General features: G+C 47.6%; 1 protein-coding gene across 2 annotated transcripts; it reads left to right on the forward strand.

Annotated features, from left to right (window-relative positions):
• Window positions 1-529: 529 nt before the first annotated feature.
• LOC309528296 (gap junction gamma-1 protein-like) lies at window positions 530-10,953 on the forward strand. Of its 2 annotated transcripts, none has more exons than XM_082215715.1 (3): window positions 530-692; window positions 8,163-9,326; window positions 9,958-10,953. In XM_082215715.1, the coding sequence occupies exons 2-3, from the start codon at window positions 8,180-8,182 to the stop codon at window positions 9,963-9,965; spliced, it is 1,155 nt and encodes a 384-aa protein (XP_082071841.1). In that variant the 5' UTR covers window positions 530-692; window positions 8,163-8,179; the 3' UTR covers window positions 9,966-10,953. The 2 variants fall into 2 exon arrangements, with proteins under 2 accessions (XP_082071841.1, XP_082071840.1); XM_082215714.1 differs by lacking the exon at window positions 530-692 and adding an exon at window positions 1,453-1,549.
• The last annotated feature ends 1,431 nt before the right edge of the window (window positions 10,954-12,384 follow it).

Genomic DNA, 12,384 nt, shown 5'->3' on the forward strand with positions numbered 1-12,384 from the left:
TGGGCCCACATAATTGTGTCACCAGGAGTCCCCAGAAGTTGCTTGTGACCTTGGACATCAGGTTTTGCGGGTTACTAAGGTGTAACAGTCACACCATCAGGCTCCCTCATGTTTCTTAATCTGTGGCCCCTTTGAGGAAGGTGTTAGATGGATTTATTTAGAATCATAGAACTGTAGAGTTGGAAGGGACCTTTTTGAGGGAATGTTGATAAATTACTTTTAATTTCCAGGCTGTCTGAGGGGTGAGTAACACTTAAGTAACCAGCGGTCAATTTACAAAGTGGAGGGGGGGGCTAAGGCCTGGGAGTTCTGTTTGAAATGCTTGCCCTCTGATCCTAGATGCATGGTTCTGAGCAGCTGCAGGTATGCAGTGCTGGTAGGATGCACTCTGTACGTGGCTAGAGAGAGGCATTTTTATTGTTATACATTTCAGAACCAAACTTTGCATTTGGAATAGGGTTGGGACTGAACCCCGCCTCAAATTAACCCTTGCAAGTAACCCAGACCGGGTTTTGGGTGCTCTCATTTTCCCTTCCCGCTGCGCCAGGGAAGCAGGCAGGCGAAGAGGTTCAAGGCCCGACCACATCACTAAATTCCAAGCAATAGCTTGGCGCACGTTCCACCCATTAAGATGCGAGGCGTCAATCGATAGGGCAGCGCGCAATCCAAAAGGGATCGCCTCTGCCTAAGCAGTAAGGAAATGTAATGGGCGGCAAGCAAACCAATGAATCGGGGAGGGGTGGGAGCAAAAGGCCCCGAGCCGCACTACTTTACTGTGCTTTTTTCTCTTTTTTTAAAGTGGAAAGAGATTCCTAAGGCTTTGCGGGGAACCCCCGACAGACGCCCAAACCATACAAGCATTTTGACGACGATGATAGACGAATTTCCTCTGATTAATGTCTCGGGAGGACTTTCACTGATTGTTGCAATGACTCCTCGTCCTGTGACGCCCGCCCAAGTTTAATCATTTAGTCCGTACCGGCGAGCGGCTGGTATGATTCACATCCAGGGATATCCCATCTCTGAATGTTTCCGTGCTCCTTGGAACTTAAGTTCCACTGCAGGGATTCTACGAATATATGAAGTAAGCGGAGTTTTCTCCCGAGAAAACACGTGCCTGGGATCGGGCCACGGATCCGTGTCTTTCTCTCTCTTGGCTCCGCCAAACTCGGAAGACCTACTCCTAGCGCTGAAAGTTTGTTTTCCTCCGCGCCACTGGCAGGAGAAAGGCAGGCAGGCGGACCGTGTGCCGCCTCGCTCCCAGCTGGGGAGGAGAATGGGTGTCGACGTGTAATGCACACGTTCGGACACGCGGGCTTTTTGCCCGCCGTCCCCAGTCTCTCATTACAGTAGTCAGCGTTGGGTTTTTCCCCCCGGCAGGGAGGCGGGAGGAGGAGGAGGAGGGGAAAGGGGCGGGGGTCCCTCCCAAGGCGTGGCCGAAGGGGGCGGGGGGCGGCGACGGTCTGGGGCCCCTTTGTTCGGACGGGCGGGAGAAGAGCGAGTGCAGCGGGGCGGGAGTCTTTTGTGAGCTCCGCCGGACGAGAGTACAGTAAGTGAGGAGGGACTGGGGTGGCGGGGAGGCTGCTTGGGGCTGGGGGCTCTTTTGCCTTGTCCCCTTGGGCGCGCGTCTTCCCCGGCGAGCTCCGCCAGGTCGTGTGGAGCCTTCGGAAACCCTCTGAAGCTCATGGAGAAATGGCTCGGTGATGGAGTGACTGACTTGGGGTGGGGGGCAGCTGGAATTTGAGGGGGCCACACGAAGGGTTTCGCAGGGCCAGGAGGGCAGGCACCCTCGTTTCATGGCCTTCCCTCCCATTCCTAAGCTTATGGATGTGAGCGTTTTCCAGGCAAGCCCCTGCGAGGGAGGAAGAGCTAAGAGTAGATTCTCACGTTATGCATTTCGAGGAATTTGGTTTCTTTGTGATAGGTAATGCTATCTTTTTTACTCCCGGAGCTGCCCATTGTTCCGGGCACCGATAGCTTATCGCTGCGCTGCCCGCAAGAGCACTCTGTCTTGATTGCGGATTAATTAACCGCGCCGTGATTTATATGGTATACCCATAATAATGGTTAGAAGCCCACCCCTCCACCCCAACAAGACAAAAAATGGAGAGGGGGTCCATTTTCAGGTCGCCCTGGTTGTGTGTACAGCGAGGACCGTGTTGAGTGATTTGGGGCATATGCCCCAGATTAGCGAAGTAGAAGAGTTTTGAGCCAAGGGGGCATCTACATAAGGCCGTGCGGGCTTGTACAGACTCGCATTTTTTGTTTCAGTTGCCCACTTTGAGGCAAAAGTTGGATTTTGAGGCATAATACAGGGACAGAAGTACAGTACTTAACTGAAGGAGGGATAACACACCCCGGGGTCTAGGGCTGGCCATGATATTTTAAAGTGCCCTATGTGCTCAACCTCATGCTTTATTCAGGTGTGCTCTTTGGGCAGCTGATATTTGTCCCATTTACCCAGGAAATGCTCCTTTGCTGGTAAACACACATTTGTGCCAAGTAGTCTTGTGGTCAGTAGTCCTTTGAAAGGAACAGGCCTGGTATTGGTCGGAGTGTAACATGGAGGGGTGGACATAGACCCAAACAACCAACTCCCAACAACGGAATTGTCTAGCTTGACTCTTCTTTGGTAGGGAATTCCTGTGAATTCCTCCATTGTCCATTCTCCTTTGAGTAGCATCAAAGTCAGCTTGGCTCCCTGATTTGTGCTGCATGTGGTCTCCAAGCACATGGCCAGTGTTGAAAATTGTAACTGTAAGCAAAAGGCAATCCTGGTGCTCTGTTTGCCTGGAGTTCTGGTAGCATTAGTCCATCATTATTTATGTATTATATAATAAAGCTTACTTCATCCCAAAAAGGATCCCAGAGTGGGGCACAATACCTGTAAAATATAGTAGTGTGTGTGTAGTATTTTAAATTTTGTATGTTTTAAAGTAGAGTTTTATTTTTTCCTTTGTTTTATTGTCTTATCTTTTTGTAAACCTCTTTGAGGGTTTAAAAAAAGTAGCAGTGTATAAATTTTAGGAGAGAGAGATATACAACTAATAAATATATAGGCATAAAAATTTTAACTTCAGTGTATACAACCACAATGAATAAGCAGTTCTTAGCTAAGCCGCCCTTTCAGTGTTTGTTAAAAGAAAAACTCGTTTATTTGGCAGCAAAATGCAGGTAATGATGGGGGCAGTCTTGTTTCCAATTCAAAGGAGTTCCATAACTTTTGCACTGTTTGTAGAGGTGCCAAAACTAGTGTGTAATTGAGCTTTGTGGTTATCTCTCTGACAAGTGTTATAGAAAAAATAGGGAGTTTGGCTTTTGCTGCCTAACTCCCCAAGGGACTGAGTCCCCTAAGTCCTTGACTGGTCAGAGAGGAATGGATGGAGGCAAGATCCATAGAAAAATGGTGCCTAAGCCCCTATAAAGACTTTTGAAATTGCCCACCCTGTACTGCAAGACCCCCCCCCCAACCCCATCATTCATACATCACAGAAGGAGGCGTTCTACAGCAGAAATTTGAGAGTGTTGCTTCTCTCCTGTCTGCCAGGATACCTGATAATGCCTTGCTTCATTGCATTTTCTGGGTAGCCTGGCCATTTCTTTGAGATAGTAAATACTTTAGTTCCTAAATATATTGATAGTTTACTCAGTTTAACAGATACTTGCCAGACTGTATTTGCAGGAATGTGTAAGCCCTACAGTCGAAAGTCAATTGGAAAGCTTTCCCCATTTCCTTCCTCGCAGAGAAATATTTGAGGTCAATTTGGGAGAGTCAACATGGCTTCAGGATTGCTCTCCTGTACTACAGTATTTCAGACACGTGGTTTGTATACTTATGTATGTGTTTGCCTTATACATTTATGACCATTCTATATTTGAGACCTTAGAATTCTTATAACACAAGTCAAAAATGGCATATTAGAAATAAATAACTTCTATGGTATTAGGTAGCAAAACTTTTTTCCTGGTTGCTCAGTTGCATTACTACTCACATTGCAGTACAGAATAGAATTGAAATGAACCAACCAACCCAGAAGAATGAAGTAAATCCCCCATTCTCCTAGCATGCCTTCTAACTGCTCTTATCACTCCCTTTGAATACAGACTTGTAAATTTCTGTCACCTATGGCATTCTCGAAACCAGACAAGGGAGCCTTTGTAAATTGGAAGAAAATTGTCCTCCACCCCACCCCCACCCCCATTTCAGTATGTTGTGCCAGAAATATCCTTACATGGGAGGGAAAGGCTAGAAGAACATATGGATTAGTAATTTTTGTGAATTTATTTCCAAACCTTTGAATGGGTAAGGTGAGGTCTGCTAGCACAACTATTACATCACTCCTCCAAAACACACACACACAGATTAGGCTGCCCCATTCAGTTTTAAGATTAGCACAGTAAGCCCTCAAGGAGTGGGGATTTTCCTGGGATAGTGCCTACAGCCAAAATTGTGCATAGTCAAAATACATTAGGTGCAGTGACGGTGGGATTGGCCAAGTTCTTTTTGAGACATCCGCCACCTTTCTACTCCCTTTTAAAAATATGGTTTTTTGTTGGTTTTTTGTTTCACGCATAAAACAGAATGTGCACAAGTTAAATGTGTGTAAGTTGTGAGTGTACTGTGCCCTCCCTTGTGGCATTCTGCCATTAGCTGGGAATGCGAATAAAGAGGTAGTTTTAGAGAAAAGGGTGAAAATCTTTCATAAACTGTCTAGCTTGTTGGGGCTGATGGGATTTGTAGTCTCCAAGATCTGGAAGGCTCCAGGTTGAAAAAGACTAGTCTAGGCTGCTTTCACCTGTGTGATAATTGCATACCACCTTCCCTAGGGTGTGGACCTTCCGATCCTGCAAAGTATTCAGTCCTCTCAGCTGCAAAGAATTGACTTGATGGCAGCATTCCCTTGAGCACAGGTCTCCTTTAAAGTTTATTAGGCTCTGAAGTGTGTGTGTCAGGCAGGTTGGAGATTGAGTAAGGTTGTTAAAATGAAGTAACTGTCCTGACTGGTGCTCTAAAACTGCTTTACAGTGCACACTTAGTGGCTGTTTCTCATGTCTTTTTTATGTCAGTTTAGTCAACTGAGTACAAGATGCTTGTGTGCAAATAACCATTTTCTCCTTTATGTGAGTGGAAAACAAACCAATGCTTGTGGTCAGTGAAAATTGTGAGCTGGAAAAAGTTCTGGGAAAACCTATGAAAATTAGGGGAATTTGCATTAGGAAATTTTCAATTTGGCTTGGAAAATTTTCTGATATGCTAGGAAGTGATCTGATGTAGCATGTTTTGTTTCCCTTGTATACACCTGCTAAAAACCTTGAAATTGCCATGCTTTCCTAATATTTATTTCCAGTTCACATTGAGTTATTGCTACTAATGAACTTGGGGAATGGGAAATATCCTGCAGAAAAAGAAAACCAATGAAACTTTTCTTCCCCATGTTCCTACTTGTGGCAATCATTGTTTTTGAACTCTTGACTATGTTCAGAGAACACCTTTGGGGATAACTGAGAAGGATGTCTGCCCCCACAAGGCTGTTCTGCAGGTTGCAGTTCTAACAACTTTTAAAGTACTGGTGGTTTAGTTAAGAAACGTTACCCTTACAGCTCAAAACTGGGTATTACAGGCTATTTCCTAGATCACAACAAACGCCTGCCACATATGTTAGAAGAAGGCTATTGGAGTAGCTTCTGCTTTTTTCCTTCTAGTGATACCCACCTCTGAATGGAGATAGCAGGTGTAGGAAGCAGAGCAAAGTGGGTGGGAATCTTCATTCCCTTGTCGGCATCACTGATGCAATCTTCTGCTTGGGAGGGAAAACAATATTCTATTCCCCTGCTTACAGCATGCATGTGAATGCTGGAGAAATAAAACACTTTGCTTCTCTTTGCATGACTTTAGCATCAGGACCTTTGGGTGTGTTGTGCATGTACTGTTCAAACAGCTAAGATAGGGAGGAGGACCTCGCTAGCTAAGCCCTGGCATGGTGATGGGAACAGGAAGCAGAGGTGATTGAGCACCCTTAAACTTTTGCCCTGGAGAAGCTGAGCATAGCACAAACTTCTACCCTGGGGCTGGCTGGGGTGCCTCCTTTACTCCAGGATGCTTATTGTATGTGAGCATTGGGGCGTCACACGTGGCATCCATCCAAAGGTTGAGGCAAGCCTCTTGAGTTGACTCCCAGAAGCAGCTGCTCTGCCAAATCTCCTGCACTGATCTCAGGGCTAAGTTGACAGCAGGGAGTGTTCTTAGGAGGCAGGGGAGAATAAACCCTCCCCATGAGTAGTATAGGTAGATACTTGGCTTTGTATCCCATGCCAGCCCTCATCTCCATTCAGCTTTGTCACTGTGTGCACGTGCGTCATTGTTATAATATGTGTATGAGATGAGTCAAGCAGAATTGGGTTTCCTCTCAGGAGGAGGGTCAAAGGAAATGTGATGTCAGCAAGCTGTAAAATTCATCACTTTATATGAGGTAGGGCTAAAAAAGTAATGGGGGGCAGTTTTGTGAGTACACACCCACCCCGTGGTGGAACATACAGACACTGCATTTTACTTTTTCAGCTAATTGTACTGGCGGTGAGTGGTTTGGATCAAGACCACAGTGTAGGGAAAGGCTTATTCCCTCCCTCTGCCTATGTTGGATTTCAAATCTAAATGGTCTCCCCTGTGGCTGCTTTTGGCCAAGCACACAAACACAAAAATTGTTTGGGAAATGCGTTCATGCTTCTCGGACATGAGTCTAGTTTGGCCCTGAGTTGACTCCAGACATGGGAGGGGGAGTATCAAGTGTCTTAGAAACTTGCGTTGTGCTTTTTGGGTATGGAAAGATTGGGCTGTGAGTCACTGGTTGGCTTTCTAACAGTAAGCAGGAAGTGTATGTATTTAAACGTGGCAAGAACCCATCGCCAAACTTGAGTTCTCTTGCCTGTTTACCTGTATAATCCATGTGTTTACAAGTATGTATTTGTTGCACACTTGCTGAGTATGTATATACATAAAATAGTTGGCATCTACATCTTTAAAAGAGCAGTTTATTAAGTGGTCCTCAGTTGTTGCTATTTGTAGGTGCTATGCGATTATCAGTTGGAGGTCACCATGGGTATGATGGCAAAAGCCAAGTCGTTTTGTAGTGAGTGGAATTAAGCTATGATTCACTCCTGCTCCAGGGAGCTCATTCTTACATAATTACATGGGAAAATGGGAAGGAACCCCCATTTCTCCCCTGCCTGAAGGTTTTGTCAATTTCTAAGTGGAAAAATTGACAACAACCGCGCAAAAACCCCTTAATATATTTTTTCTCTTTTAGAATGAAGAGTGGAGTGTTTGCAAAGGGCTATGGCTGTGTTTTTTTTTTAACTAACTAAAAAAACTTAAGAAACAAGCTAACAAGTGAAACAGTAGAGGGTCCCCCCCGCAAATCCATGCAAACTTAAGTCCATGGGGATAAAAATGAAAGTTGAGAATAGGAAGCTTTAGATTTGTCTGAAACTGATCCTTACTAGAAAATTTGTTTTGAGATGGCAATGTTTTCAAGGATGTATTATTTATTGTTTAATTGACATGATGTGGTTTTCATGTGGATACATTTCCCAAATATAACAGGATACAGTGGTGCCTCGCAAGACAAAAATAATCTGTTCCGCGATTCTCTTCGTCTAGCGGTTTTTTCGTCTTGCGAAGCAACCCTATTAGCGGATTAGCGCTATTAGCGGTTTAGCGGCTATTAAAGGCTTAGCGGATTAGTGGCTTAAAGGCTATTAGCGGCTTAGAAACAGGGGGGGGGAGTGAAAAAAAATCGCTTTCGTCTTGCGAAGCAAGTCCATAGGGAAATTCGTCTTGCGAAGCGCATTGAAAAACGGAAAACCCTTTCGTCTAGCGGGGCATTCGTTTTGCGGGCACCACTGTACTTTAATGCACCAAGTTATAATAATGTCTGTTAGTTTCCCCAAAAAAATTCCAATTCTCATCACCACCAGAAATTGTGGTTCCCTCCCATGACTTGACTTAAAAAACAAACAAACAAACAAAAAACTTAGACATCTTGTGGGACTGGAGACTGCATTCCTCCTTGTGGGGTCTTGGGGAGTTCACTTGGAAGCTTGTGGGGAAATCGGGTGAAATTACTTCAGTTTAACCTTCTGCCTACTGTGCTTGTTGATTGCAGGCGTGTGCTGAGCCAAGATGAGCTGGAGTTTCCTCACCCGCCTCCTTGAGGAGATCAACCAGCACTCGACCTTTGTGGGGAAGGTGTGGCTGACTGTGCTTATTGTCTTCCGCATTGTCCTGACGGCGGTGGGCGGTGAGTCCATCTACTATGATGAGCAGAGCAAGTTCGTGTGTAACACGCAGCAGCCGGGCTGTGAAAACGTCTGCTATGATGCCTTTGCCCCGCTTTCGCACGTCCGCTTCTGGATCTTCCAGATCATCATGATAGCCACGCCCTCGGTGATGTACCTGGGCTTTGCGTTGCACCGCCTCTCGCGCCAGCCGCCTCGGAAAAGCCGCGCCCCTGTGGTGCACCGCGGCGCAGGCCGCGACTACGAGGAGGCTGAGGACAATGGCGAGGAGGACCCCATGATCTTTGAGGAGGTAGAGCCCGAGAGGGAGGTGAAGGAGCCCGACAGCCAGAAGCACGATGGCCGCCGGCGCATCAAGAAGGACGGGCTGATGACGGCGTACGTGCTACAGCTGCTGTGCCGCTCGGTGTTTGAGGTGGGTTTCCTGCTGGGGCAGTATGTGCTGTACCGCTTCGAGGTGATGCCCTCATACGTCTGCACCCGCAGCCCCTGCCCTCACACAGTGGATTGCTTTGTCTCCCGCCCTACGGAGAAAACCATCTTCCTCCTCATTATGTACGCCGTGAGCTGCCTTTGTCTCCTGCTCAATGTCTGTGAGCTGTTTCACCTGGGCTTTGGCGGGATTCGGGATGCCCTACGTGGCTTTGATAATAAGGACGGTGGTGACCCCCCCAGGTCCCAGTATGTCCAGAAGCATCCCAGTGCACCCCCGACCTACCATTCTCTCAAGAAGGAGACCTCCAAGAGACAGGTAGCCAAGGACAAGTTGGGCTACGGTGGAGAGAGCTTGGCTGGGCTGGCTGCCGACCGCTATGCTGTCGCACCGACCGTTCCGAGCCATGAGTTGGAGCGACTGCGCAAACACCTCCGGATGGCACAGGAGCACCTAGAAATGGCCTTCCACCTGCAGCCGGAGGACACGGCCAGCCCCTCTCGTAGTAGCAGCCCCGAGTCCAACGGGCTGGCTGCAGAACAGAACCGCCTCAACTCAGCACATGAGAAGGAAGGCACAGCCTGTGAGCGACCGACTGGTAAGTGAAGCCTTGGTTAGGCTTTCCTAGGATGCCAGCGAAGGCTGTCTGTTGCAGCCTGGAAGAGCCAGAATCATGATGCCGTCTAGCTGGTGCTGACTGGTTAAGCTTGAAAGAGCTGCTAGTGTAGAACGGAGAGCTGGGGTTTCCCTCGGCCACCTGTAGGTTCTGAGGCCTTGTGAAGGATTACATCAAAGTGCAATATGGTTAAGGATGCTGCCCTGTGGCAATGTGTTTGAGAGAGACAACCGGAAAATAGGCTGGATTAAAGTGAAAGTTGATGATTAGCATCCAGATGTAGCAAGCATCAACAGTGAGGAAATTTGATGCTTGGGGAACAATTGGGGAATTCCCTAAAACAGACAAACTGTAGCCACACCTATTTTTTTTTCTAGAACTTCCAAGATCCACTACCTGGAGGCAGGTACAAAACACATCCACACAATATTAAAGAATTATAAGGCTGGGAAATGGTCCTGAGTGCTAAAACTGAACTAAGCTCACTGTCCATTCTCCAGCCCACAGCTTTCTTCTCTGATGGACCTCAGCCACCCTTCTTGGGATACAAACACATTTGTGAAGTGCAGGTTTGGACTGAGAAACTTAACATGTTTTTCCTTCCTTTTTCCAGGCCTCTGAAGTACTGGGCCTCACTGGGCAGCTGCGCAGATGACAACAGGAAGTGTCTGTGGAGAATTGGCAGTGTGTGAATGTCTGCTCCTAGCCTGAAGTTTGGAAACGCCCGGACAGAGTGGGTGGAGGGACGAGGATGTTCTCTGATTTTTGTTGGGTTGAAGGCAAGGAAGGGAAATGATGGAAGCCTCCTCATCCATGCCTCCTGAGGGGCACGTTTGGAAGTCTAGCTCCATGTATGTATGTATGTATGTATGTGAGTGTGCGAGTGTCTTTTTTTAAAAAGGTTCTAAAAGGGACACTATTTTTTTTACTTTTATACATGTGGTAAAGGTACTATTTTGTTCTCTTCCTCTGCTGATTGTCTCCTCTTAGGAGGGATTTTCATGTTTTCTCTAGTCTAGCCTTCATCAACCTGGAGTCTTCCATGTATTTTGGACTACCAGCTCCCATCAGCCCCCAGCCAGCACGACCATGGAAGTTTGATAGTCCAAAACATCTGGAAGGCTCCAGGTGACGAAGGCTGCACTAGTGGGACAGAGATAGGCAGCTATATAGCAGCATTCACTGTTTTTGTTGGGGTTTACTGTACAGGGGGGAGAGCAGAAAGAGGAATGAGATGTCCACAACTTTCTTCTCTTCTCTACATAGCCGCACACAACCTGGTCATCTCTTTCTCTTTCCGTCTCCTCCGACACCAGATTTTGCAAGCAGTTGGTGGTTGGGCCAAAGATAATTGTACTACATTCCAAGATGCCAGTTTCTAAACGGCATCTGCCTTCCTGCCCTCTATGGGGTGCCGTGCTGGGTTCCCCACTGAATTGCATTGGGACCCCAGTCACGTTTTGATCATCTCAGCGATCAACATGAATTGTGTTTGTATTTTTTGTCTTTTTATAATTTGCGGAAATAGTTAATGAAATTGTGTTTTTTTGCTCTTTTATATGAATATATATATATTTGGTATAAATCAGGAGATTTGTTTTATAGGAAACCTGAGTTCCTGACTCTTTTTTTGCGTCCATGGAGGGGAGGGAGGTTTGGACAGTGATGTGCCCATATGAATCCTTCACTGCAGTCTTAAAAACCTCACTGACCACATGAAACCAAGACTGGGCGAGTTGGATGGGAAGGGATCAATTTAGCACTCTGGGTGGCTCTCTGGATGACTGGCCTTGGAGCCAAGGCAGGGAAAGACCAGGCCATTAAGGAAAGGCAGGAGCCAGTCACCCTGTTGGCATGACAACTATGGGTGTGTTCGCTTGTGTTTCTGGCAATCACAGGAAATTTCTCACAGGGGCATCAGGTCCAGTTGCCAGGCACTGGAGAAGTGTTCCATAGTCCTGCAAGTTAACAGCAGTGAAAACAAGGGAACTGAGAAGGAAGCAGGAAGTGGGTGTTGGTTGAAAGGCAAGCATTAAAGGCTAGAGGTGGCCAGACAGGGAGAATTTCCCTGAAAGCTGAGGCTGGGTAGGAGGGGAAGGGAAAAATGATACTGTTTAATCCTTCAAGCTGACCTCTGAGCAGTAAACCCAGGCTGAAACCTGCAGTCCCTAGGAAGTCCTTTCACCACATCCCCACAGGCAGCAACACCTCCAGTCTATCACATGAGTTTCTTTCCAGCCTTGCCCCCCACTGTGAGGCAGATGGTGTATTTACTGCTGGTTTGTACCACCTCAGGCTTAAGGTGGAGGGTTCAGATGTTGGATACACATTCAGTACACCAGCTTTCCCCAACCAGATTCCCTCTAGATGTTTTTAAATGGCATCTCCCATCATTCCTGCCCATTGGCCATGCTGGCTAGCTGGGGCTGGTGGGAGCTGTAGTCAGGGACGCGGACTTATAAAAAATATTGGGGGGGCCCGGGATAGCTCATGAATAATAAATAAGCTCATGAATATGCAAATAAAGTGGCTCTGCCTCCTCGTGAGCGAATAGGGGAGAGCGTGCTGCACCTATTAATCAGCTCCGGAACAGCTGATATGCGGGAAATGTGGGGCTAGCCGGAGAAGAGAGGGCGAGCCCCCTCCGCTCCGGCCCTAAACCGCTGAAACCGCCAGGAGGAAGGAAATTTCCCCCGGCAGTGCCTTGGCAGTGGCGGTGGTGCTGTGAAGCAGCGAGGCAGGAGCCCCTGCCCCTGGGGATTCCCTAATCTCGCGGGGGGCGGCCGGGGCTCTCCGACTAGGGCGCGCGGCTGGCTGGCTGGCGAGGGAGCAGATGGGGAGGAGGCGGGGGACGGCGGCGGCGCTCTGCTGGAAGGGCGCCCGAGATTATTGGGGGGGCTGAGCCCCCCCCAAAATTTTTTTGAGGGGGCTCGAGCCCCCTCAGGCCCCATGGAGTCGGCACCTATGGCTGTAGTCCAAACATTTGGAGGGCACCCAGTTGTGAAAGACTGTCCTACACATTTGTATGTGGGGAAGGGAT

This window comes from Podarcis vaucheri, assembly GCF_965113315.1.
Source record: "Podarcis vaucheri genome assembly, chromosome: 1".
Taxonomy (NCBI): Eukaryota; Metazoa; Chordata; class Lepidosauria; order Squamata; family Lacertidae; genus Podarcis; species Podarcis vaucheri.